This window comes from Bombyx mori, chromosome 7, assembly GCF_030269925.1.
Source record: "Bombyx mori chromosome 7, ASM3026992v2".
Lineage (NCBI taxonomy): Eukaryota > Metazoa > Arthropoda > Insecta > Lepidoptera > Bombycidae > Bombyx > Bombyx mori.
In genome coordinates, this window is record NC_085113.1 from 10,346,134 (window position 1) to 10,373,682 (window position 27,549).

The following is a 27,549-nucleotide window of genomic DNA, read 5'->3' on the forward strand; positions in this document are numbered from 1 at the left end:
TAAGCATCGGTGTTTCAAACTCGCACCTCAATCTAGGTGGCGACATTTGCGTTGTGATGACTATGGTTTCCGGTACCCACTAAATTTTAAATTATCCTACTCCTTTCCTTCAAACCAAAACGCATTACTGCTTCACGTCAGAAATAGATAGGGCGGTGATATTTACCTTTGCGGATTCACAAAAAATTGTACCATCAGTAAAAATATAGTTGACTTTTTATAGTATTATTATATATGATTAGCTTCGACTCAGTAGCAAATAGACCTAGCATGTGTTTGTCTAACTATCGCTCAAAATAATCTTTATTTATAGAGAATGCTCTTTCCGAAACATTAAAACCTATTTATCATTGTGTAGTCATGCTTGCCATCCTTTCTGTATGAAAATTCTCAGCATAATCAAGCATGTTACAGACTTTATATAATATCCTTATGATTAGTGTAGAAACATAAAAAGTAAAACTGACTTACTAGCTCTACAATACAATTGGCACTTACAACAAACAATAATTACATCTTCAAAACATTTTTATGCTAGTGAAAGAGTAAAGCTTAATAACCGATATTCGTCAATACGAACAAATCTCGAAGTACTTTTTCTCTCCATTGTACATACAACTGCAAATACAGACATGAAGGTAACACAAAAACAAATCGTGTTCTTACATAATTTAAACAAAATATAGTTCTGAACGAAAGAGAATTTGTATTCAGTGAAACAGCACCCGCGTTACACGTGCTTTGAAAATGCCCAGTTCTTTTTTTCTGCCGAATTTGGAAAATCCCGATTATCCATCGTTAGGTCCGACTCTAAAGGGTCTAAAATATTGGGGTATGTGGCAATCGGGCGGGATTAAACGGATTTTGTACAATTCAATTCACGCATTCGCTACGTTTTTCGTGATCACCCAATACGTGGAGCTTTGGATTATCCGGAATAACGTCGAGCTAGCATTGAGGAACCTCTCTGTCACGATGCTTAGTACCGTTTGCGTCGTAAAAGCCGGTACTTTTGTCTGCTGGCAAAAATATTGGAGCGGCATTATCGGATTCGTCTCCAATTTAGAAAAGGAGCAACTGTCGAAAAATGATGCCGCCACGCAGGCCGCTATCGTCAAGTACATCAAATATTCACGCCGGGTCACCTATTTTTATTGGAGTTTGGTCACAGCCACTGTTTTTACAGTGATTTTAGCGCCACTGGTTGGTTTTTTGTCATCACCAGAACGTGAATTGATAGCGAACGGTACTTTACCATATCCTGAAATAATGAGCTCATGGGTACCGTTCGATAGATCGAGAGGCTTCGGTTATTGGGTAACGGCTTTAGTGCACACTTTGATCTGTTTCTACGGAGGCGGTGTGGTTGCGAACTACGACTCTAACGCGGTTGTTTTAATGTCGTTTTTCGCTGGACAAATGAAGCTTTTATCTATAAACTGTTCGAGATTGTTCGATGATGGTAACGAGGTCATTAGTAACAATGAAGCCATGAAGAGAATTAAGGAATGCCATTATCACCACGTGTATTTAGTGAGGTTAGCGTATTGAATTTTATTTTATTAATAAACTCGCGCGTTATCTGAAAATAAAACATTTCCGCCTGTTTAATTATTCGTCACATCACCCGTAGTTCTTTTTTTGTTTCCGTCAAGATCTTTGATTTTTTTATAGTGTTTTGTACTTTTTGTTGGACTTCTATATTTGTATTTTTATATTGAACAAACAATAATATACATAAATAATGAACTTAACTACCAAAACCGAACGATTGTCATATATTATTATTGCCTTAGAAGACAGGCAGCCATTTCTTAGTACGTGGTCACCGTCTTTTCTTAAAACTTTCATGTGTCCAAGTCTTAAGAGATTATAGTATAATAAAATTAAAACTTCTATGACTTGAGCGGGTAGTAGCTTTTGCGTAATAATATCTATGAGATTGGCTAACCCCTTTACTTGTGTAGAAGGACGTCAATCCGTCTGCTCATTTAGAGCAATAAAATTTTCCGTTTTTTATTTAGTTTAATTAAATAGCTATCCAATATATATTTTTAATATCACTGTGACTATTTGTGTAATAACAATTCAATGTTAAATTTCAGGTTTTCCACCATTTTTAACTCACTGATGTCACCAGTCTTGTTTTTATACGTTATAATATGTTCGCTCATGCTTTGTGCGAGTGCTGTGCAATTGACGACGGTAATGTATTGTTTTAGATCGCTCTCAAAGAATAACAATATGATCTTAAATATAATACGTCCTACCCCAAGGATTAAGAGCAAAGGAATCGTTTAGAAAATTCAATTAAGCTATATTTTTATAAAATTTCATAGCTCTATCTATTTAGATTCAAAGTTTTAGAGTTAGGTAGAATTTTGATTCAAAAGTGAATTTCTATTCACAGGACGGAACTTCAAACATGCAGCGTATTTGGATTTCTGAATACCTTATGGCTTTAATAGCGCAGCTTTTCCTGTACTGTTGGCACAGCAACCAGGTTCTATATATGGTATGTGTGTATCTTCAAATTCCTGCATGGCAATTTAAACTTTCGCGTCAAAGGGAAATTATTTGGATCTAAAATGCTTTGAGCCACGTATGTATTTTGCAGCGCTTTCGTTGTGTTATATTTTGATAAATGCATGAATGGTGATGATAATGATATTAAAAAAAAATATTTACCTATACAGAGTGTCCCGAAAATAATGGATAACCCTGAAACACCTCATAGTTAAGATATTGGGGACTCAAAAAAAAAATCTTAGGTAGTACCCAAACTCGGGTCTGGAACTTGGCCTTCGAGGCCCTAGAGGACCGGCTCGGGGGGCTTTTTGAAGCGTGCCTCGAGTCGGGACGGTTCCCGTCGAAATGGAAGACGGGCAGACTGGTCCTTCTGAGGAAGGACGGGCGCCCCGCGGACTCTCCCGCGGGCTATCGCCCCATCGTGTTGCTGGACGAAGCGGGCAAAATGCTCGAGAGAATCGTCGCGGCCCGCATCGTCCGGCACCTGACCGAGACGGCTCCCGATCTTTCGGCGGAGTAATACGGCTTCAGAGAGGGCCGCTCGACGATCGACGCAATTCTGCGCGCGCGTGCCCTCTTCGACGAAGCCGTATCCCGGGGTGGAGTGGCGTTGGCGTTACCCTGCCCTGGTCGGTGATCGCGGGGGCGCTGGAGTATCACGGCGTCCCTCTCACCTTCCGGCTAACGCAAATGCTTACCGGCCACGGATGTTTCGGCCGGTACTTTCATAAAATAGTCGGAAGGGAACCGACGGCGCAGTGCCACCATTGCGCAGACCGCGACGAGGATGATACAGCGGAACACACATTGGCGCGTTGCTCTGGTTTCAACGAGCAACGCGGCGCCCTCGTCGCGGTCATAGGAGAGGAATTTGTCTCTGCTTATTCAAAAATTTTCTAGTCGTAGACGAAGATATAGACAAACTGAAAATGGTGCAAATTAAATTTAATAAAAAAAAAGGTTCTTTTCAATTTTTAGTTTTAATTTGTTCATAAATAACAATAGATTACCAGAATACTATTATACTATTTACAATAATAGTCGTTATGTGAATTATTTACACGATACTTACTAAATTTTCGGAATATACATGTATAGAATCATGGTGTTTTTCAAACATGCTTTTCTTAGATGTACTGGAAGCTATCTAATAAATAAATAAGAAATATGTTTTTCTTTACTACACTACAGAGTAAGCAAACTTCTATACAATTGAGAAAAATATCATGATATCTGTGAGCTTTGGTAACTGCTTTGGTAAACTAGGTGAGCTTTGAACTGATTCTCCATTCTAAGCAAGAATAAAAATAACGGGTAAATTCGTTGACGCCCTCTGAGTTTCTCGCCGAATCTTCTCAGTGGGTCGCGATTCCGATTCAGGGGGAGATTCTGCGAAGCACTGCTCTTGCTAGTGCTCATCATCATCATCATTCTGCGGCAGTCCACTGCTGGACATAGGCCTCCCCCAAAGCTCGCCACTGAACCCGATTTTTTGCTAGGGCTAGTGTTAGCAAATTCTATAATGTTAAGCTCACCTACTGCGCGTAGCTGCAATGGCCTCTTAGGCTACCAGTGAATAGGTAGGGAAAAAACGTAGCTGCTTGTGGGATTTGAACACGGATAAGCTACATAGCTCGATCCAAATACACCGGGCATCTTATTCTTTGTATTACTTGGCATTGAGTGACTGATAGAGGTCATTGTTAATCTTAATGTCATCTTTTTTTTGTTTATTGCCCGTGTAGTCAGACGAGCAGACGGCCCTTCTGATCATGAGTGGTTACCGTCGCTCATGGACGTCAACAATGCCAGGGGTGGAGCCAAATGGCTGTCTTACGTATAAATTTATATCTTTTTTGAGATACGATCGAAGTCTCCACTGTAAATATTGTGTAGAGCCGGGACTGTAATCTGTACTGGTCGCTTCAATAATTAGATATATTCAGAGAGAAGGTTATTTTTATTTTGTTATAATGTAGTTACAACACGTGCACGTACGACCAGAATTTTTGATTGACTTAAATTGACTGTATTGCCACAATTATTATTATGTTTCAACATTCAAAAAACAGTCATACAAAACTTCATGTTTAGAATTGCCCTAAACTCTGCCGACTTCCCCTTCAAGCTGAAGCGCATGATTGTTCACAATACGAGAAGTTATTTATCTCTCTCTCTTTCTCTCTTAGACTCTCGAAGTCTATTCTTCTTCACATTAATCTCTAACCAATATTAAATGGATGGAAAAATTAAATTTTAATTTATCTCAGTATTCAATGAAGTTAGACAACAAAGTAGATTGCGACGGCAGCCGAGAGCCGGTAAATGTAATCAAGAAAGTCATTTTAATATAAAACTTCCACGACATTGCTGAAATTTGTGGCTTATTTGTAAGGTGATAAGGGATATTTTTCATTTGCGACTGCTGTTATTACCAAAAGTAATATTTAGTTGCTTTAAGTATAATGCTAGATTAAAATTAAGTTGACGATACAGAAATACAGAGGTTGGTACCATTATTATGTTTTTTTATTGCCTTTGTAAGGAATCGATCATTTGATTTTTTATTTTTTAGATGTTGTCTTTTGATAAGACGTTGTCTTATCAAAGTGTTTGTGTTACAAATGATAAATTACTGTAAAGTCCTTAGAAAAAACCTTAGAATTCATATCTCAATGTAGGTGGCGGAATTTACGTTATAGATGTCTTTTTTTTTATAACAACTAAGAGGCAAACGAGCAAGACGGGTCACCTGATGGTAAGTGATTCACCGCCGCCCACGGCCACCAGCGTTTACGCCAGTAGTTGCCTAACCTTCAGATAAGAATATGCTCTTTTCTTGAATAACCCAATATCGCAGTTGTTGGGGAAGACCGCTGTCAATGGGCTCCGGTAACCACCAGGTGGGCTATGAGCTCGTCTATCGATCTAAGCAATATATTTATCTTGTATATCTAATTCATTTGAAATCTCAAGTTCCCAAGAAAATTTCAATTATAGAGTTTCGTTCAAAACGTTTATTAGCAACTCCCTTAATTGCGTACGGCTAATTCAACCAACTGAAGTTTCGAGATAATAATTTAATTCGAGCGAATTCCGCGGAAAATTTCTTTCCACGTCATAAAATATGCCAAGTCATCATTCTCGTAATTAATACGGTGTAGCGCTCGTTCCCCGAGAAACTGAGTATTTAATTTTACAAGCAAGATTAATCTACAGGATCAAATACTGAAAACGAAGGTAATAAATTCCTTTGAAGTTTCATTCTTTTTTAAATACCATTCTTTTATTATTTACTAGCTGTACCCGTCCGCTTCGCTGGGCATTTAAAATTAACATTATTATTTCTCACCCCCACAAAGATTTTCATCATTAACGCCCTCGCAACTGGTGTAGGGAGTCCAACACTCATATAAATATTAGCCTATCCATTAAGTACATGTATTTTCTAAATGGATACCAAGTTTCAAGTCAATCGGATACATGGTTCAGTAGTTATAACGGAACATCCGTAAAGACTACTGTCGATTTATATATTAGTATAGATGGAATATATCGTCCAACGTCCGCTTTCAATAATAATAATAATATTTATAGAAGGCAATTATCCTTGATACTGCGCGTATTGTGAGGAGGTTTCTCACTCTGGAGTCCTAACTACTGGTGGCTTGTGTCGTATACACCGCCATCAGCGGCAATGTATTTTTATATATTGTTTTAAAAAAAATGTATTTTCAATACTTTTTAAAAAACATATTGTGTAATTAATAAGATTTTAAATAAATATAGATAACTAGCTGACCCGGCAGACTTCGTAGTGCCTCAATCGATAAATAAAAGACCTAAATTTTTGTATAAAATAAACTTAAAACAAACAAAAGAATCCGTCTGATGGGGGACACATCAAAAGAAAAACAAAATTGTTATTTTTATTTAATTCCGAGCATTTTCATATTTATCTATCTTTTAAACCTTCTCTGGACTTCCACAAATAATTCAAGACCGAAATTAGCCAAATCGGTCCAGCCGTTCTCGAGTTTTAGCGAGACTAACGAACAGCAATTCATTCTTATATAATAATATATAGATAATATTTATAGTAATAAATAGGTGGGAACAAATCGCGCACAGTCATCCGACCCGTATTTAAGATTCCATGTGTTGTGAATATCAGAGGTATGTATGTTTAAATATATAGAAAATAAACATCCAGACAAGGAGCCCGATGTGGGAATCGAATCAATGACCAGACCAGACCAGGCGTAACTACTGCACCACCGAATCAGTTACCAAGATATCACGATTATTTTTTATTTAATTTTTTGCACTATAAAGAATACAAACAATGTGACGGATCTTGAGGGAAAATACTTGCTAATGATTAATACGAGGTTTCCTCTCGTATGTCCGTTTATTTAGTACATTTACAATATTAAAATTAAATAAAACTTAGAAAGTTACAACCGATTCCTTTCACAGATTTTTGGCAAGTCTTTATTTAAAAGACCGTGTCGCCAGACTTAGATCTGAAAGGCTACGCTCCGTGACAAAGAATATTCTCTCTCCCTCTATCTCTCTATTCTATTACTGTCTTATCTGTAATGTCGGAACGTGGATTTCTTCCGAGGATCAGATTAGACTTATTTAGCGTAAAAATAAATAAAAGGATTTATTATCGGTCTCGCGTTTGCAACAGAATCTCTGGTATGCTTGGAGCTCGGTAAATGGACCGTGCGCAATAGACCCGCTCTGCCTATCGCGTGTATGCAGTATTGCAAACAAAGGCGTCCGTTGTGTGACGTTATGGGAGTGCATTTCTTTGGACTTGGAGTTAATATGGGTGTTTATTGGAGCTAAGTGCGGAATTTGTGAACTTTGCTCGCTTAATAAGGATACTAGCTCACTGAGTTTCTCGTTGGATCTTTTCAGTGGGTCGCGATTCCGATCCGGTGGTATACTCTGCGAAGCACCGCTATTGCTAAGGCTAGTGTTAGCAAATTCTCTCAGGTTAAGCCCGTGAGCTCACCTACCCGTCCAGGCGTAGCTGGAATAGTCTCTTAATCTACCAGAGATTAGATAGAAAAAGCGAATAGGAGTCGTCGTGGCCTAAAATATTAGACTTCCGGTGCATTCGTATTTAGTGTTACTGGTGGTAGGATCTCTTGTGAGTCCGCACGGGTAGGTACCGTCACCCTGCCTGTTTCTGCCGTGAAACAGTAATGCGTTTCGGCTTGACGGGTGGGGCAGCCGTTGTAACTATACTTGAGACCTTAGAACTTATATTTCAAGGTGGGTGGCGCATTTACGTTTTAGATGTCTATGGGCTCCAGTAATCACTTAACATCAGGTGGGCTGTGAGCTCGTCCACTCATCCAATCAATAAAAATAAAAAATTGCGATGCTCCGGTGTTCGAGTCCCGCTGGCAAGTACCAATTTTTGTAATGAAATACGTACTTAACAAATGTTCACGATTGGCTTCCACGGTGATGGAATAACATCGTGTAGTAAAAATCGAACCCGCAAAATTATCATTTGCGTAATTATTCGTGGTAAGACCTCTTGTGAATCCGCATGGATTCCCCTGCATATTTCTGCCGTGAAGCAGTAAAGTGTTTCGGTTTGAAAGGTGGGGCAGCCGTTGTAACTATACTGAGACCTTAGAACTCGTATCTCAGGGTTGGTGGCGGAATTTACGTTGTAGATGTCTATGGGCTCCGGTAACTACTTAACACTAGGTGGGCCGAGAGTTTGTCCACCCATCTAAGCAATAAAAAAAGAGTCATTCGAGATCCGGCTTATATTAAAGTCTCAAAATAAATCGTGAGAATTCAAAATATTTTTACCAACGCGATGGTCTTGTATTATTAAGCTTGATGTACGTCAAAGCCAACCACTGGCTCAAAAGCCACATTCAACATTAACATGACTGTTTTGCTCTTGACGTGACGCTATGATTTACGACAGGAATGGGCACAAAGCTAATACCTGCCTTTGCGGGTGAGTGTACGGTACATTAATGTACTATCAACAAATTGGCAATTTCCTTTATAAGTACACGGTACAGTGACTAAGTGGTACCACCGGAAATACTAGTCTTTGTGGGAAATGGTCCTCCTTGCGTCGTGTTCCTCAATGCTTAGGGTCGTGACCACCCTTCTGTGTCACTTACTCGATACTTCTCAATCTATATCTGCTTTTGCCAGTGTGGAGCTAATTAATTCGATTGCAGTATTAAAGTAATGAAATGAACAGTACATTAATAATAAGCCTCCACTTATCTCCCTTCGTTCTTTTATTTTAATCCCAGTTAATATAAATTTCGATCCTTCAAAATATCTTAGAAAACTTCTAGAACAATATCGTTCTTTCTTGTAAAATAAAGCATCTAAATATCGTTCTTGTGAAATATAATCGAGATGAAAGCCTTGCGATATTTTTAAATAGATACACTTAGTAGGTATATTTGAAAAGAAAAAATAAGGCAATTCCTTTGTATTTTCGTCTCTGATGTTCGTTTGAATTATTTTTCGTTATCTCCGGAGATTGACTGTTATTTTATGTAAATGCTCGAAGTAGTCTATCTGTAAGCATGTTTATCGAAATTATTTCGATAATATCATAATAATCTGAACGGCTAGCAAATTGTGTGGAGATGGTTTGCGTGCAATAAAAATCGTATTTATAGTAAGAGACGATTGTGTTTTGTTCATAATACTTTTTTTATCTCAGGAACATGTTATAGCGGGTTATTTCTGCTGTTTCAGTGTTTATTGCCTTTTAGAAAATGTTTGATGAAGTTTGGACATATCTAAATGACGTCAGCTGTGTACAGTCGAAGAAATACTGATTATCACTGAGGACTCTGCGTAAGCTTAGTAAGTGGGTACTGTGATGGGTAGCCATCATACAGTACAAGATATTTGACAGATGCCTGAATCTCGCTTACGACTTTTTCAAGATAAGCTTGCAAGCTCCGAACAACATTCGGAACGTCGGTCTACCGAGCAATGTCAGCCGCTCGGTGGAAGATCTTCCCTACGTCGTTAATCCCCCCCGTTCTGCCGCGAAACAGTAATGCATCAATACCAAGATAGCCATTACAGTACATTTAAGACGTCTTACGTCTTGCGTTGAACTGATCGTCTGGGTTTCATATAAAAAGACGAAGATTTGCAAGGATAGTTTTTATTCAAACGGCGATACACATTTTTTGTCAGTGGTCATTGACGACGCAAGAAGGAGAAGGAGACGACCACTACAATTGACATTAACACATATTAGGCGAGTGGCAGCTGTCAGTTGGTATTAACATAAAGATGCGTTTAGGAATTATACAATTCTAGCACCTAGTAATTACCGATGAAAGCTCACAAGACACCCCACCACCGGTAATCTTAAAGAAGTCGTACGACACATTTTTTTTATTTTATTGCTTAGATAGTTGGACGAGCTCATAGCCCACCTGGTTATTGGAGCCCATAAACATCTACAACGTAAATGCCGCTACTCACATTGAGATATGAGGTCTAAGGTCTCAGTACAGTTACAACGGCTGCCCCACCCTTCAAACCGAAACGCATTACTACGCTACGAACTATTACGCAGAAATAGGCGGGTTGGTGGTACCTACCCTAGCGGACTCACAAGAGGTCCTACCATCAGTAATTTTTCACACACCACTATTTGAAAACAAGATATTAAAAAACTTTATAGGGAATTTTGAAGCATAAATAGTAGTCTAAAATATACCGAATTCGCGTATTGATGGCCACTTCTCATGAGTTACGACAAAAATTTACGATTGAACGCAGACTTTACGAGCTGCAATTAAATCTATCGCTTCGATTATCCCCTGAAATACTCAAATAAACAACGTTAATGATTTATCACTGGTTTTATTGTGACTCGTGAATTTGGCTAATCGAATTTATATATAAAATATTGGTTAACTGTGAAGTCGGTTTACGGACGATAGTTTTACGTGATAAAGTCCTAAAGATACATTGATGAAAAATTCCATACTTTTATGAATTGAATTCACTGAATTATCATCGTAATACAAAGAAGAACTTAGTTGAAAATTAATTTTTTTTCGATAAATTAACACTTGGGCCGATCGTGGCTCTCTATCGCTTGTACTTTTTTTTATTTTTAACGCTGGGGAATCCATTTACGGATACCCGGTCGAGGGGGGTAACGGACCGGGTTATGTCGGACTCCGGCGCCTCCTGAGAGGAAGAAGGGGAGAAGAGAAGAGCCGAGGTCCTTCACCTCCCCCAATTTCTCACAGGAGACTACGCCTTGAAAAAGGCGCGCGAAGCACTTGCCCCGCAGAACGACTACCGACTAAACCCCATCGAGCCCCACCACTCCGACTCCACGAAACCCACGGTACCGCACAGTGCGCGCCGAAGGCTCGCCGTCGCCGGTACCCATCCTGTTAATAGGACGGCACTCCATCCCCGGGAAAATTCCGCAGGACGTCGTCTCGGAGACACACCGTGAGCGGTGCACAGGAGCCACCTTGCGCCGCCTCACCACCGGACCAACAGCCGAGTACCGGGCACCCCCGCACCCGGCACCCGACAGCCCCTACGGGAGATGAACGGGAGCTTCGCGCCCGTGCCGCCCACTCCGCCTTCTTCGCTGTGAAGCCGAAGAGGGATCCCACTCCCTTTCGCGCTCCTCAGCCTCACGGAACGCCTCCCAAGAATTCTGGTCCTCTAGCATGCGGGCGATGACAGCCCGCAAGGAGAGGTCTCTCCCCAGCACCGCGATGAGGTCTCGCCGCGAGCGCTCCCAACGCGGGCACGCTTCGAGTGCGTGCTGAGCGTCATCGTCCGGATGCCCGCACTGGTGGCAACCCGGATGTGGCTCTCTCCTGCAGACCTTCCACAGGTACCTCCCGAAGCAACCATGCCCCGAGAGGACCTGCGTTAAGTGGAAGGAGAGCACGCCGTGTCGTCTATCTGACCATGCCTCCAGCACGGGCACCAGGGCCTCGAGGGTGCGTCGGCGAGTGACTGAAGTTTGGCCAAGCTCCTCCAGCAACCGCTCCCTCCACTTGGCGTACGCCAGATGATGCGCAGCACGCCTCCACCGACCGACAGCCGACGGGCCGGGCGTCCGTCCCCGACTCAGGGACTGTGTTCTGCGCCGGTATACCGCAGCTGCTACCTCAGCCTCGAGATCCCAAGGAAGGGAACCGGCGAGGGCGCAGGCGACCTCCCGGGAGATCGTACGGTACCCCCTGATAACTCTCACCGCGAGCACCCGCTGCGCTCGTAGCAGCAAAGCTGCATTGCGCGCAGAGAGTGCGGGCGACCACACGGGAGCGCCGTACAAAGCCATACTGCGCACGACCCCCAGGTACAGACGCCGGACGCCGGCGCTGCAACCACCGACGTTGGGGAGAAGACGGGCTAGTGCGCCCGCCATCCCCAGCAGCTTCGGGACTAACTCACCAAAGTGGTGGTCGAAGCGCCATCGACTGTCCAGCACAAGGCCCAAATATTTGAGCTTCGGCTGGACAGCGATCGATACTCCGCCGACTATGAGATTCGCTCCCGGAGGAGGTCCCCTCCGGACTGGGTGAAAGCACACCGCTTCGGACTTGCGGAGGGCCACCTCAAGACCTAATCTCCGAATGCGACTAACGACGGTGGAGACCACCGCCGTCGCAAGGATCGCTGCGGCTCTGTAGTCAGCTCCGCGGGCCGTCACCAGCGTGTCGTCGGCATAGCACACTACGTCGACGCCACGCAGGCTAGCACCGCGCAGGACCCAGTCGAAACCGATGTCCCACAGGAGTGGTCCCAGTACCGACCCCTGCGGGACCCCGCACGACACCGCTTTCCGTCCCCACCCCCTCCTCTCGGGGAAGACTACATTTCGCCCTGAGAGGTAATCCTCTATCAGGGTGCGGAGACTAGGGGGGACGCGGTGAAACCGGAGCGATTCCACGATCGTGCTCCAAGGGATCGTGTTGAAAGCGTTGGCGATATCAATCGACACAGCCAACAACACGCCCCCCTCGGAGCACGCACGATCGGAGAGGAGGCGGACGCGCAAGACCGCGTCCATGGTGGAGCGACCTCTCCGGAAACCATATTGGTTAGGAGCCAGGTCAGGCCCAACGCTTTCGAGGTGCTGGACGAGGCGACTGGCGACGATGCGCTCGAGGAGCTTACCAGCCTCGTCCAGCACGACGATTGGGCGGTACCCGCTTGGCTCGTCACGTGGCCGGCCTTCCTTAGGAATAAGGACAAGCCGACCAGTCTTCCATGGCTCTGGGAACCTGCCCTCACGGAGGCACCTGCTGAATAGCCCTTGGAGGGCAGGCCCCAAGCCGTCACCTGTCAAGGCGAGCGCCCACGCTTGGGACGAGATCCCATCGGGACCGGGTGCCGTGCGCTTAGCCCGCATCCTCTGCACAGCCAAATCGAACTCCACCTGGGAGACGTCCTCAGGCTCTTCGCTATCAGCAATCCGCGCCATTGTCATCACAGGGGGGATGAAGGCCGTCCCGGATAAATCGGGAAACAGACCCCCGACTACCCGCTGCAATGTTTCCGGCGGCAGGGTGCTGGTTGCGGGAGGAGCCCAACGGCGAAGCGCATTACGCGCCAGCCTGTAGGGCCGCCCCCACGGGTCACGGTCCAGCGAGGCCAGTAGGTCGTTCCAGGCGGCCTCCTTCGCCTCCCCGATAGCCAAGCGCAGGGTTCTTATCGCCGTCCTGTACACTTCGTACAGGCGGTCTTCCTCGTCGGGGTCCCGGCGCGTTCTTCGTCGTCGATATCGCTGGTATGTGCGACGACTAATATCGCATAACCGGCGCTGGCTGGCGATCTCCTCGGTCCACCAATGAACTTGGCGCTTAGGAGCGAGAGCTCTCACGCGAGGCATAGCAGCGTCACACACCCGTGACATTGCCTCGCGCAGACGCTCCACCCCCTCGCACACGTCTGCTGGCTCGCCAAGCGAGTCAAGACGCCACGCCTGCACTATGGCCGCCTCACGCAACCGCTCGATGTTGAGGCGCTTCTGGGCCCAACGAGGACCCCTAGCGCTGCCACTGATGGGCAAGGAAAAGCCCCGAACAGAACCCACCGGGGTCGCGGCGACACTGAATCGGATGTAACGGTGGTCGGAGAGGGTCTCCTCGCCAACCATCACCGCCCAACCGCGTACGCGATATGCGACGTCAGGCGTGGCGAATGTAACGTCCACCACGGACCCGCCCAAACGTCGCACGCATGTGAGTTCCGTACCGCGATTGAGGATGAGGAGACCGCTTCCGACCAGCCACTCCTCCACCGCTCTACCTCTGGGGCACGTCCTAGAGGAACCCCAAGACAATGACTTGGCATTTAGGTCACCTAGAACGAGAATCCGTCGGAAGTGCGACCTTCCAACGACGCGGCTGAGCTCGCTGAGGAAAACCTCAAACTCGGCGAGCGTCCTGTTTGGGGAAAAGTACACTCCCAACACGAATATCTCGGCCCAGAGGACGGCAACGAAGCCGCGACCTCTTTCAACAACAGCAAACGTAGGCGGAGCACCCACACAACAACGCCGGATGATTGCCACTCGGCCCTCCAAATCGGCCGCCCAATCGGGGCTCGAAGGGACCCGATACGGCTCGGCGACCACCGCAAGATGGGTCAACCCCTCCGCCATGCTCTGGAACAAAAGGTCCTGAGCTCTGGCGCAATGGTTGAGATTCCCCTGCAGGAATCGAAGGACACCTGTCATAGCAGGACGCCATTCGATGTCTCCATAGCCGTACCGGGCTGCCTCCGTGCATTTTCAAGTGCAGCGGAAGTTCCTCTTCTAAGTCTCGGTCTCGGGGACTTGGCACAAGCCTTGCTCCCGGAGACATGGTCCGCCGGTCTGCCGGCAGCGGTACATACAGCACAGTGTGGTGCAAGAGAGCAGCCGGCCGCTACGTGGCCGGTCTGGCCGCACCGATAAGAATCCCGGCTGCGGTCGACCGACGAAGGACATCGGGCGCTCACGTGCCCTAGCTCATGGCATCGGAAGCACTGTAGCTTCTTAGCCTCTAACAAACAAGCGCGGAGCACGCTCCAACCAACCCTCAGTTTTGGAACGGCGAGAACCTTCATCGTGGCAACGACGGGCAACCGGACCAATACTTGACCCATCCCGCCTGGGCCATACTTGATGTCTCCGATCTTCACCGCATCAGGAGCGCATTCGCCAATCCGGGCAAGCTCCGCGGTAAGTTCCTTTGGCATCAAGGAGTCGTCCAGTCCGCTGATGCGGATGGCTGCAGTCGTTACTGGCCTGGTCACTATGACCCCTTCTGCGGGCAGAACCTCACGAAGGTTTTTGGCCAGGAGATCGGCCTTGGCGCTCTGGTCTGCACCTTCCACTACCAGCACCTTAGACCCAGTCACTGCAGACCGGATGCGCTGGATGGGTATTCCAAGTGCCCCAGGATCTACCTTGGCCCTCGCTTCGGCGAGTACAGTGCGGTACGTGAGTCCTCTTTCCACGGCCTCTGGTTGCAGCTTGAGGACAACGGCCTGAGTGCGTGGAGGGCGCAGCTTCTTCTCTTTCCTCTTTACAGAAGACCGGTCTTTCCTTTCCGCTTCAGCGATAGCTGCCGCTGGAACCGTCCTCACTGCTTCCTCCCTCGGTCGAGCACCCCTACGGGTGACCGTTGACCAGCTCTCGATCATGGAAGCTGGAGCCGGGAGGAAGGTGTGCGTTTCGGATGAAGCCGCTTGCTCGGTGACACTTCTCTTGGGGCCACGCATCCTCTTTTTCGCCAATGTCATCGGTGGCACTGATGACGGTGCCGCATCCGGTACAGCGTCAACGATGACAGGGGGATTAGACGATTTTTCCCGGCTCCTCTGCTTGTCCGCCGCTAGCGGTGGTCGCATTCGGGGCTCCGGTAGAAGCCGTGCCTCCAGCCCTTCAAAGCGAGCGTCGAGCATAGTGCCGACAGCTCGCATAATGCGCTGTAGGCGCAACTCCTCCTCTTCCTCCTTGGTGTTCGGGGCCGGGGTCGCAGTCGATGTGGGCAACGCTAGCACCTGCGAAACCCTCGCCAACTCCCTTCTAACTTCATCGAGCTCCTTACGCAGTTGCAGGATCTCCTGCTCCTGCTTGACGTTGACCGCTCGCAGTCTCTTAGCCTCTTCGGCTGCGGTGTAGCCCACAAGGTCCTCCGTGGCCTCCTTGACAGTGACTGCCAACTCCTTCAGTGCACGCACGTACGTGCCCTTCGGGCTGCTGGATTTGGCGGCGACCATCAGGGCCACCTCTGCGCTTTGATGGAGCCTACGCTCGGCATCGGGCTTAGGGACAGACCCTTCAGCCGCTCTCCTCTTGTGGCGTGTGGTGCGCGCGCTCTCAGTGAGCTCGTTCTCCTCTTTTTGTGCCTTGAGGTACGCTTGCCTGGCAGCGGCCATGCCAACGTACTGCCCTGTGGTCGCAGGGCGTCCCCGTCCACGCTTTGACGGCGTGACTGCTCTGGGCTTCACACCTGTCGGATCCTGAGCCTCCGAGCCGGAGCTGCTACTCAGCCCGTCCGAGCTTATATTGAGCACCCTTTTCCGCCGTCGTCGTGTCGGCGACGAATGGGTCGACGACTGGGCCGAACCAACTGTGGCCATATCGTTGTCCGACACGACATCGGCTCTTAAGGAGCTTACTTCAGGGTCCTTCTCGGACATAATTTTCTTCTTTTGAACTCCGTCCTTTCCGGACCTGACGTCTAGGCAGTTTTTGCCCCCCCCCAGAGTACGCGGGGCAGCGTGCGTCCGACGAGTCGGCCACACGGAGTGATTCTCCTCCCGCTGAGCGGGAGGTACCCTCCTTTTTTTTTTTTTTTTTTTTTTTTCGGGTAGAGGGCCGAACCTCCTACGAGGTCCCCGCGCAAATGGGGCGCGCGGGGTATGTGAGACTCAACGATCTGCATGGTGTTGTGAGCAGACCGCGGGCCCAAGGATTTTAGAGCCCACCCACTAAACGACTCCCCTGCACTCTTACACCCGACGTCCGATCACCTCCGAGGTCAGAACCCGGATGAGGTAGGGGGGCTACCGCGGTCAACACTACAACCAGACGGCGCGGCTCACCCCAAGGACGCCCAGCCGACGGAGCCTTCGAGGCGAATCGAAGGCTCTGAAACGTCGGCCGTCTCGGTACGGCAGCCCGTCGGGCCGCCCAGACGGTGCCGCTGGTGTCCCGAAATACCCCGCTGGACCAGAACCAGCCTGCCGGGTCGGGACGCGATATACCGTCGACCGGTCGCTCTATTCACTCCACGGCAGCGCGCTAGAGTGCTGGTAGCGCGCCGCGCGGCCTCACCCCCTCAGGTCGCCCCTTGACCTTCACCGGGGGGAGGCCGCCACCTACAGGGGCCGGGACGTACGGGCGTATTCCCGCCTCCGGCCCCCGGCTCGACGGCGACGGATCGGTGCGGAAAGGGAAGAGCTCTCCCTCTCTCGCTCCGCCGCCTCCTTCTGCGATATGGTGGACTCGCAGAAGTCGAGCATCGCCTTCCAGGACGCGTCGCTGCCGAGCATCGTAGCCACGACGCGCGGCAGCGAGAGGTCCTCTCCTATGACCGCGACGAGGGCGGCGCGTTGCTCGTCGAATCCAGAGCAACGCGCCAGCGTGTGTTCCGCTGTGTCTTCCTCGTCGCGGTCCGCGCAGTGGTGGCACTGCGCCGTCGGTTCCCTTCCGGCTATTTTGTGCAAGTACCGGCCGAAACAACCATGGCCGGTAAGCATCTGCGTTAGCCGGAAGGTGAGGCATCCGCGGTCGCGGCCCACCCAGTCCGCGAGAACCGGGCGGACCGCCTCGACGGTTCGGAGGCCGGCCAACGGGTCCGCCAAGCGGCGAGACCACGCCTCCAGCATGGACCGCCGAGAGTGGAGCCTCCGCGCTCGAACTACACCTTCGCCGGGGCGCCCTTCCTCCCTAGAGCGGAGGTCGCTACGCCACCTGTAATCGGCAGCGAGCGCCTCCGCCTCCAGGTCCCAGGGTGGCGCCCCGGCGAGCAAGCACGCCGCCTCGAAGGAGACGGTGCGGTATCCTCGGATCGCCCTGACCGCGATCGCACGCTGCGGACGTCGCAGAGCCGCGACGTTCTTGCGGGTCAGGGCGCGGCACCATACGGGAGCGCCGTATAGTGCCATCGACCGCACCACTCCCATGTAGAGGCGGCGCGCCACCTGATCGGGACCCCCGACGTTTGGAAGCAGCCGGCTCAGAGAGCCGGCCGTCGCCATCAGTCGAGGGCCCAACTTCTCAAAGTGAGCGCGGAAGTTCCACCGACTATCCAGTTCGAGGCCGAGGTACCGAAGACCGGTCACCCCAACCCCGACGCGGACGCCTCCGATCACGAGGTGGGCACCCACAGGCGGCGCTCGTCCCGGCCCGTGAAAAAGCAGGGCCTGGGTTTTATCGAGCGCCACCTCGAGCCCCAACCGTCGGATCCTAGTGACGACGTGTGCCGTGCCTGCGCACGCCAGACGGGCAGACTCCCGGTAGTCCCTCCCCGGAGCCACGACCAACGTGTCGTCGGCGTAACATATTACGCTCAGCCCGGGGAGGGGACCCCGAATGACGCCCCGCAGGACCCAGTCGTAGCCGATGTTCCACAGCAGGGGGCCCAGGACAGACCCCTGCGGAACACCGCGCTCGACGGGGAAGCGGTACATCGTCCCACCGTGTCCGATGCACTGGATCGACCTGCCCTCGAGGTAGGAGCCGATCAGTCGGCGGAGGTATGCGGGGACGCCGTGATACTCCAGCGCCCCCGCGATCACCGACCAGGGCAGGGTGTTGAAGGCGTTCCTTACATCTAAGGATAGCGCCATCGCCACCCCGCCCCGGGATACGGCTTCGTCGGAGAGGGCCCGCACGCGCAGAATTGCGTCGATAGTCGAGCGGCCCTCTCTGAAGCCGTATTGCTCCGCCGAAAGATCGGGACCCGTCTCGGTCAGGTGCCGGACGATGCGGGCGGCGACGATTCTCTCGAGCATCTTGCCCGCTTCGTCCAGCAACACGATGGGGCGATAGCCCGCGGGTGAGTCCGCGGGGCGCCCGTCCTTCCGCAGAAGGACCAGTCTGCCCGTCTTCCATTTCGACGGGAACCGTCCCGACTCGAGGCACGCTTCGAAAAGCCCCCCGAGCCGGTCCCCTAGGGCCTCGAAGGCTCCAGACCCGGCCGTGAACGCCGTCAGGGCCGGGGGCCGTGTCCTTCGCTCTCATTTTGGACACGGCCGCATGGATCTCCGCCCCCGTGATAGGGGGAGGGGGCTCCTCGGCAGCGGGAACGCTGGGGCGACGTGGAGGTGTGCCCCACGTGGCGTCCATCTGGGGGGGCTCAAAGTCCCCCCCCGCTGCCGGCGGGAAAAGCGCGGAAACTATCTCCCGCAGCTGCCGAGGCTGGAGCCGCTCGGTCACCGGGAGCGCCCACGGCTGCAGTTTCCTGCGAACCATCTTGTATGGGTGCCCCCAGGGATCTTCGTCGAGCGACTCCAGGAGAGTCTTCATGCTCTGCTTCTTGGCCTCGCCGATGGCCAGCTGCAGCGCCGTCTGCTTTTGACGACAGTCAGCGTGCAGCTGGGCCGCCGTCTCCGCGAACGCAGCGTCGCGACGACGGCGGCGGCGGTGGCGTGCGCTCCGGCGGCGCGCCCTCACGCACTCCTCACGGAGTCTCGCGATCTCGGGCGACCACCAGAACGCACCCCCACGTGGTGCTCGGGGGCCGACCCGGGGCATGGCGGCATCACAAATGCTTGCCATGGTGCCCCGGAACCAGTCGACCTCCGCATCCACGTCCGCGAGCCGCGCGGGTTTTGGCGTCCACGCAGCAACAGCGGCCGCCTCCATCAGCAACTCCTTGTTCATCCGTTTCAAGGCCCACCTGGGGAACGAACGGGGCGCACCTTGCGGGAGCTCCTCCTCGCCGCGGGCGCCCGCGGCTGACGACGACGACAAGGAGGAGGCGGAGAGCTCGAATCGGACGTATCTGTGGTCCGAGAGCGTCTCCGCCCCCTCGAGTACGCGCCAGCCGCGGGTTCGGCATGCGACGGACGGGGACGCGAACGTCACGTCCACATGAGACTGCCCGTTCCACCGCACGCAAGTCGCGACCGAACCTCTGTTTATGAGAAAGAGGCTGGTCGCGATCGCCCACTCCGAAAGGGCCTCGCCTCGCGCATCCGTGCGGGGGGAACCCCAAGCCGTGCACTTGGCATTGAAGTCCCCCGCGACGATGACAGGGCGGGACCCGAGGGAGGTACCCTCCTTTTTTTTTTTCTTTTTTTTTTTTTTTTCGGGTAGAGGGCCGAACCTCCTACGAGGTCCCCGCGCAAAAGGGGCGCGCGGGGTATGTGAGACTCAACGATCTGCATGGTGTTGTGAGCAGACCGCGGGCCCAAGGATTTTAGGACCCACCCACTAAACGACTCCCCTGCACTCTTACACCCGACGTCCGATCCCCTCCGAGGTCAGAACCCGGATGAGGTAGGGGGGCTACCGCGGTCAACACTACAACCAGACGGCGCGGCTCACCCCAAGGACGCCCAGCCGACGGAGCCTTCGAGGCGAATCGAAGGCTCTGAAACGTCGGCCGTCTCGGTACGGCAGCCCGTCGGGCCGCCCAGACGGTGCCGCTGGTGTCCCGGAATACCCCGCTGGACCAGAACCAGCCTGCCGGGTCGGGACGCGATACACCGTCGACCGGTCGCTCTAATCACTCCACGGCGGCGCGCTAGAGTGCTGGTAGCGCGCCGCGCGGCCTCACCCCCTCAGGTCGCCCCTTGACCTTCACCGGGGGGAGGCCGCCACCTACAGGGGCCGGGACGTACGGGCGTATTCCCGCCTCCGGCCCCCGGCTCGACGGCGACGGATCGGTGCGGAAAGGGAAGAGCTCTCCCTCTCTCGCTCCGCCGCCTCCTTCTGCGATATGGTGGACTCGCAGAAGTCGAGCATCGCCTTCCAGGACGCCTCGCTGCCGAGCATCGTAGCCACGACGCGCGGCAGCGAGAGGTCCTCTCCAATGACCGCGACGAGGGCGGCGCGTTGCTCGTCAAATCCAGAGCAACGCGCCAATGTGTGTTCCGCTGTGTCTTCCTCGTCGCGGTCAGCGCAGTGGTGGCACTGCGCCGTCGGTTCCCTTCCGGCTATTTTGAAAAGGTACCGGCCAAAACAACCATGGCCGGTCAACATTTGCGTCAGCCGGAAGGTGAGGCATCCGCGGTCGCGGCCCACCCAGTCCGCGAGAACCGGGCGGACCGCCTCGACGGTACGGAGGCCGGCCGACGGGTCCGCCAAGCGGCGAGACCACGCCTCCAGCACGGACCGCCGAGATTGGAGCCTCCGCGCTCGAACTACTCCTTCGCCGGGGCGCCCTTCCCCCCTAGAACGAAGGTCGCTTCGCCACCGGTAATCGGCAGCGAGCGCCTCCGCCTCCAGGTCCCAGGGTGGCGCCCCGGCGAGCAAGCACGCCGCCTCGAAGGAGACGGTGCGGTATCCTCGGATCGCCCTGACCGCGATCGCGCGCTGCGGACGTCGCAGCGCCGCGACGTTCTTGCGGGTCAGGGCGTGGCACCATACGGGAGCCCCGTATAGTGCCATCGACCGCACCACCCCCATGTAGAGGCGGCGCGCCACCTGATCGGGACCCCCGACGTTTGGAAGCAGCCGGCTCAAAGAGCCGGCCGTCGCCATCAGTCGAGGGCCCAACTTCGCAAAGTGAGCGCGGAAGTTCCACCGACCATCCAGTTCGAGGCCGAGGTACCGAAGACCGGTCACCCCGACCCCGACGCGGACGCCTCCGATCACGAGGTGGGCACCCAGAGGCGGCGCTCGTCCCGGCCCGTGAAACAACAGGGCCTGGGTTTTGTCGAGCGCCACCTCGAGTCCCAGCCGTCGGATCCTTGTGACGACGTGTGCCACGCCTGCGCACGCCAGACGGGCAGACTCCCGGTAGTCCCTCCCCGGAGCCACGACCAACGTGTCGTCGGCGTAACATATTACGCTCAGCCCGGGGAGGGGACCCCGTACGACGCCCCGCAAGACCCAGTCGTAGCCGATGTTCCACAGCAGGGGGCCCAGGACAGACCCCTGCGGAACACCGCGCTCGACCGGAAAGCGGTACATCGCCCCACCGTGTCCGATGCACTGGATCGACCTGCCCTCGAGGTAGGAGCCGATCAGTCGGCGGAGGTATGCGGGGACGCCGTGATACTCCAGCGCCCCCGCGATCACCGACCAGGGCAGGGTGTTGAAGGCGTTCCTTACATCTAAGGATAACGCCATCGCCACCCCGCCCCGGGATACGGCTTCGTCGGAGAGGGCCCGCACGCGCAGAATTGCGTCGATAGTCGAGCGGCCCTCTCTGAAGCCGTATTGCTCCGCCGAAAGATCGGGACCCGTCTCGGTCAGGTGCCGGACGATGCGGGCCGCGACGATTCTCTCGAGCATCTTGCCCGCTTCGTCCAGCAACACGATGGGGCGATAGCCCGCGGGTGAGTCCGCGGGGCGCCCGTCCTTCCGCAGAAGGACCAGTCTGCCCGTCTTCCATTTCGACGGGAACCGTCCCGACTCGAGGCACGCTTCGAAAAGCCCCCCGAGCCGGTCCCCTAGGGCCTCGAAGGCCAAGCTCCAGACCCGGCCGTGAACGCCGTCAGGGCCGGGGGCCGTGTCCTTCGCTCTCATTTTGGACACGGCCGCATGGATCTCCGCCCCCGTGATAGGGGGAGGGGGCTCCTCGGCAGCGGGAACGCTGGGGCGACGTGGAGGTGTGCCCCACGTGGCGTCCATCTGGGGGGGCTCAAAGTCCCCCCCCGCTGCCGGCGGGAAAAGCGCGGAAACTATCTCCCGCAGCTGCCGAGGCTGGAGCCGCTCGGTCACCGGGAGCGCCCACGGCTGCAGTTTCCTGCGAACCATCTTGTATGGGTGCCCCCAGGGATCTTCGTCGAGCGACTCCAGGAGAGTCTTCATGCTCTGCTTCTTGGCCTCGCCGATGGCCAGCTGCAGCGCCGTCTGCTTTTGACGACAGTCAGCGTGCAGCTGGGCCGCCGTCTCCGCGAACGCAGCGTCGCGACGACGGCGGCGGCGGTGGCGTGCGCTCCGGCGGCGCGCCCTCACGCACTCCTCACGGAGTCTCGCGATCTCGGGCGACCACCAGAACGCACCCCCACGTGGTGCTCGGGGGCCGACCCGGGGCATGGCGGCATCACAAATGCTTGCCATGGTGCCCCGGAACCAGTCGACCTCCGCATCCACGTCCGCGAGCCGCGCGGGTTTTGGCGTCCACGCAGCAACAGCGGCCGCCTCCATCAGCAACTCCTTGTTCATCCGTTTCAAGGCCCACCTGGGGAACGAACGGGGCGCACCTTGCGGGAGCTCCTCCTCGCCGCGGGCGCCCGCGGCTGACGACGACGACAAGGAGGAGGCGGAGAGCTCGAATCGGACGTATCTGTGGTCCGAGAGCGTCTCCGCCCCCTCGAGTACGCGCCAGCCGCGGGTTCGGCATGCGACGGACGGGGACGCGAACGTCACGTCCACATGAGACTGCCCGTTCCACCGCACGCAAGTCGCGACCGAACCTCTGTTTATGAGAAAGAGGCTGGTCGCGATCGCCCACTCCGAAAGGGCCTCGCCTCGCGCATCCGTGCGGGGGGAACCCCAAGCCGTGCACTTGGCATTGAAGTCCCCCGCGACGATGACAGGGCGGGACCCGAGGGAGGTACCCTCCTTTTTTTTTTTCTTTTTTTTTTTTTTTTCGGGTAGAGGGCCGAACCTCCTACGAGGTCCCCGCGCAAAAGGGGCGCGCGGGGTATGTGAGACTCAACGATCTGCATGGTGTTGTGAGCAGACCGCGGGCCCAAGGATTTTAGGACCCACCCACTAAACGACTCCCCTGCACTCTTACACCCGACGTCCGATCCCCTCCGAGGTCAGAACCCGGATGAGGTAGGGGGGCTACCGCGGTCAACACTACAACCAGACGGCGCGGCTCACCCCAAGGACGCCCAGCCGACGGAGCCTTCGAGGCGAATCGAAGGCTCTGAAACGTCGGCCGTCTCGGTACGGCAGCCCGTCGGGCCGCCCAGACGGTGCCGCTGGTGTCCCGGAATACCCCGCTGGACCAGAACCAGCCTGCCGGGTCGGGACGCGATACACCGTCGACCGGTCGCTCTAATCACTCCACGGCGGCGCGCTAGAGTGCTGGTAGCGCGCCGCGCGGCCTCACCCCCTCAGGTCGCCCCTTGACCTTCACCGGGGGGAGGCCGCCACCTACAGGGGCCGGGACGTACGGGCGTATTCCCGCCTCCGGCCCCCGGCTCGACGGCGACGGATCGGTGCGGAAAGGGAAGAGCTCTCCCTCTCTCGCTCCGCCGCCTCCTTCTGCGATATGGTGGACTCGCAGAAGTCGAGCATCGCCTTCCAGGACGCCTCGCTGCCGAGCATCGTAGCCACGACGCGCGGCAGCGAGAGGTCCTCTCCAATGACCGCGACGAGGGCGGCGCGTTGCTCGTCAAATCCAGAGCAACGCGCCAATGTGTGTTCCGCTGTGTCTTCCTCGTCGCGGTCAGCGCAGTGGTGGCACTGCGCCGTCGGTTCCCTTCCGGCTATTTTGAAAAGGTACCGGCCAAAACAACCATGGCCGGTCAACATTTGCGTCAGCCGGAAGGTGAGGCATCCGCGGTCGCGGCCCACCCAGTCCGCGAGAACCGGGCGGACCGCCTCGACGGTACGGAGGCCGGCCGACGGGTCCGCCAAGCGGCGAGACCACGCCTCCAGCACGGACCGCCGAGATTGGAGCCTCCGCGCTCGAACTACTCCTTCGCCGGGGCGCCCTTCCCCCCTAGAACGAAGGTCGCTTCGCCACCGGTAATCGGCAGCGAGCGCCTCCGCCTCCAGGTCCCAGGGTGGCGCCCCGGCGAGCAAGCACGCCGCCTCGAAGGAGACGGTGCGGTATCCTCGGATCGCCCTGACCGCGATCGCGCGCTGCGGACGTCGCAGCGCCGCGACGTTCTTGCGGGTCAGGGCGTGGCACCATACGGGAGCCCCGTATAGTGCCATCGACCGCACCACCCCCATGTAGAGGCGGCGCGCCACCTGATCGGGACCCCCGACGTTTGGAAGCAGCCGGCTCAAAGAGCCGGCCGTCGCCATCAGTCGAGGGCCCAACTTCGCAAAGTGAGCGCGGAAGTTCCACCGACCATCCAGTTCGAGGCCGAGGTACCGAAGACCGGTCACCCCGACCCCGACGCGGACGCCTCCGATCACGAGGTGGGCACCCAGAGGCGGCGCTCGTCCCGGCCCGTGAAACAACAGGGCCTGGGTTTTGTCGAGCGCCACCTCGAGTCCCAGCCGTCGGATCCTTGTGACGACGTGTGCCACGCCTGCGCACGCCAGACGGGCAGACTCCCGGTAGTCCCTCCCCGGAGCCACGACCAACGTGTCGTCGGCGTAACATATTACGCTCAGCCCGGGGAGGGGACCCCGTACGACGCCCCGCAAGACCCAGTCGTAGCCGATGTTCCACAGCAGGGGGCCCAGGACAGACCCCTGCGGAACACCGCGCTCGACCGGAAAGCGGTACATCGCCCCACCGTGTCCGATGCACTGGATCGACCTGCCCTCGAGGTAGGAGCCGATCAGTCGGCGGAGGTATGCGGGGACGCCGTGATACTCCAGCGCCCCCGCGATCACCGACCAGGGCAGGGTGTTGAAGGCGTTCCTTACATCTAAGGATAACGCCATCGCCACCCCGCCCCGGGATACGGCTTCGTCGGAGAGGGCCCGCACGCGCAGAATTGCGTCGATAGTCGAGCGGCCCTCTCTGAAGCCGTATTGCTCCGCCGAAAGATCGGGACCCGTCTCGGTCAGGTGCCGGACGATGCGGGCCGCGACGATTCTCTCGAGCATCTTGCCCGCTTCGTCCAGCAACACGATGGGGCGATAGCCCGCGGGTGAGTCCGCGGGGCGCCCGTCCTTCCGCAGAAGGACCAGTCTGCCCGTCTTCCATTTCGACGGGAACCGTCCCGACTCGAGGCACGCTTCGAAAAGCCCCCCGAGCCGGTCCCCTAGGGCCTCGAAGGCCAAGCTCCAGACCCGGCCGTGAACGCCGTCAGGGCCGGGGGCCGTGTCCTTCGCTCTCATTTTGGACACGGCCGCATGGATCTCCGCCCCCGTGATAGGGGGAGGGGGCTCCTCGGCAGCGGGAACGCTGGGGCGACGTGGAGGTGTGCCCCACGTGGCGTCCATCTGGGGGGGCTCAAAGTCCCCCCCCGCTGCCGGCGGGAAAAGCGCGGAAACTATCTCCCGCAGCTGCCGAGGCTGGAGCCGCTCGGTCACCGGGAGCGCCCACGGCTGCAGTTTCCTGCGAACCATCTTGTATGGGTGCCCCCAGGGATCTTCGTCGAGCGACTCCAGGAGAGTCTTCATGCTCTGCTTCTTGGCCTCGCCGATGGCCAGCTGCAGCGCCGTCTGCTTTTGACGACAGTCAGCGTGCAGCTGGGCCGCCGTCTCCGCGAACGCAGCGTCGCGACGACGGCGGCGGCGGTGGCGTGCGCTCCGGCGGCGCGCCCTCACGCACTCCTCACGGAGTCTCGCGATCTCGGGCGACCACCAGAACGCACCCCCACGTGGTGCTCGGGGGCCGACCCGGGGCATGGCGGCATCACAAATGCTTGCCATGGTGCCCCGGAACCAGTCGACCTCCGCATCCACGTCCGCGAGCCGCGCGGGTTTTGGCGCCCACGCAGCAACAGCGGCCGCCTCCATCAGCAACTCCTTGTTCATCCGTTTCAAGGCCCACCTGGGGAACGAACGAGGCGCACCTTGCGGGAGCTCCTCCTCGCCGCGGGCGCCCACGGCTGACGACGACGACAAGGAGGAGGCGGAGAGCTCGAATCGGACGTATCTGTGGTCCGAGAGCGTCTCCGCCCCCTCGAGTACGCGCCAGCCGCGGGTGCGGCGCACGGCGGACGGGGACGCGAACGTCACGTCCACGTGAGATTGCCCGTTCCACCGCACGCAAGTCGCGACCGTGCCTCTGTTTAGGAGACAGAGGCCGGTCGCGATCGCCCACTCCGAAAGGGCCCCGCCTCGCGAATCCGTGCGGGGGGAACCCCAAGCCGTACACTTGGCGTTGAGGTCCCCCGCGACGATGACAGGGCGGGACCCGAGGCGGTGTAAAAGCGCCTCGAGCCCGCCCAGAAACCGCTCGAATTCGGCGAGGCTCCTGTTCGGAGAAAAGTACGCCCCGATCACGACGGTCCCGTCGATCCTAGCCGCGACGTACCCGGGTCCCCTGGCCACCATATCCAAGGGGGGTAACGCCGCGGACTGTCTTAGTACGATGGCCACGGAGCCGTCGACGTCCCCCATCCAGCAGTCCTGGTCGGTGGGGACGAAGTACGGCTCCGCGGCGACAGCAACATCAATTGACCACTCCGCCATGGTGTGGACGAGGAGATCCTGTGCCCTGGCGGAGTGGTTCAAATTGCACTGGAGGAAGCGGTGGACGCAACCCATTACGGGGCTACGTCCATCGCTCCCTCGTCTGTCCCGCCCTGCGGCTCTTCTCGTGCCGCGGCGGGAGCTGACTCACCGGCTGCCCTTTTTGCAGCCGGCTTCTTTTTCTTTCCGCCCCTCCTCGTTTTTGTAGAGGAGGGGGCGGATTTACACGCCGGGCCCCCGGCCCGGTGGTCGGCCTTCCTTTTAGCCGCGTCGCACAAGACACAGTGCGGCGCGGCTGCGGTGCAGGATGCTGCCTTGTGCCCCGGTTGGCCGCAGCGGAAGCACAGGTTGCTGCGGTCCACTGTCGAGGGGCACTTGGCGAGGCCGTGGCCGGTGCCGAAGCACCGAAGACAGCGCCACGGCCTGCTCTCCTGCAGTTGCACGTGGGCCACCACCCAGCCCACGCGCAGTTGTCCCGGGCTGTCCGAAGGCCGACCCTGTGGAGGGGTAGCCAGGACTGTCGCCGTTGCTACCGGGCAACGCGCCCACGC

At 55.0% G+C, this 27,549-nt stretch overlaps 1 protein-coding gene across 1 annotated transcript; it reads left to right on the forward strand.

Moving 5' to 3' along the window:
• Window positions 1-747: 747 nt before the first annotated feature.
• Or-27 (olfactory receptor 27) lies at window positions 748-3,049 on the forward strand. Its single transcript, NM_001173422.1, has 4 exons — window positions 748-1,526; window positions 2,106-2,205; window positions 2,411-2,515; window positions 2,810-3,049. Exons 1-4 carry the CDS (start codon window positions 748-750, stop codon window positions 3,047-3,049), a joined length of 1,224 nt encoding a protein of 407 aa, NP_001166893.1.
• The last annotated feature ends 24,500 nt before the right edge of the window (window positions 3,050-27,549 follow it).

What these genes read in the sequence shown, in the direction of transcription:
- Or-27 (NM_001173422.1), top strand. Translation starts at nt 748, where the DNA reads ATGCCCAGTTCTTTTTTTCTGCCGAATTTGGAAAATCCCGATTATCCA. An exon ending in GTGCTGTGCAATTGACGACG is followed by an intron (nt 2,206 to 2,410) that starts GTAATGTATTGT and finishes TTCTATTCACAG; the next exon opens with GACGGAACTTCAAACATGCA. An exon ending in GCAACCAGGTTCTATATATG is followed by an intron (nt 2,516 to 2,809) that starts GTATGTGTGTAT and finishes TTGGCCTTCGAG; the next exon opens with GCCCTAGAGGACCGGCTCGG.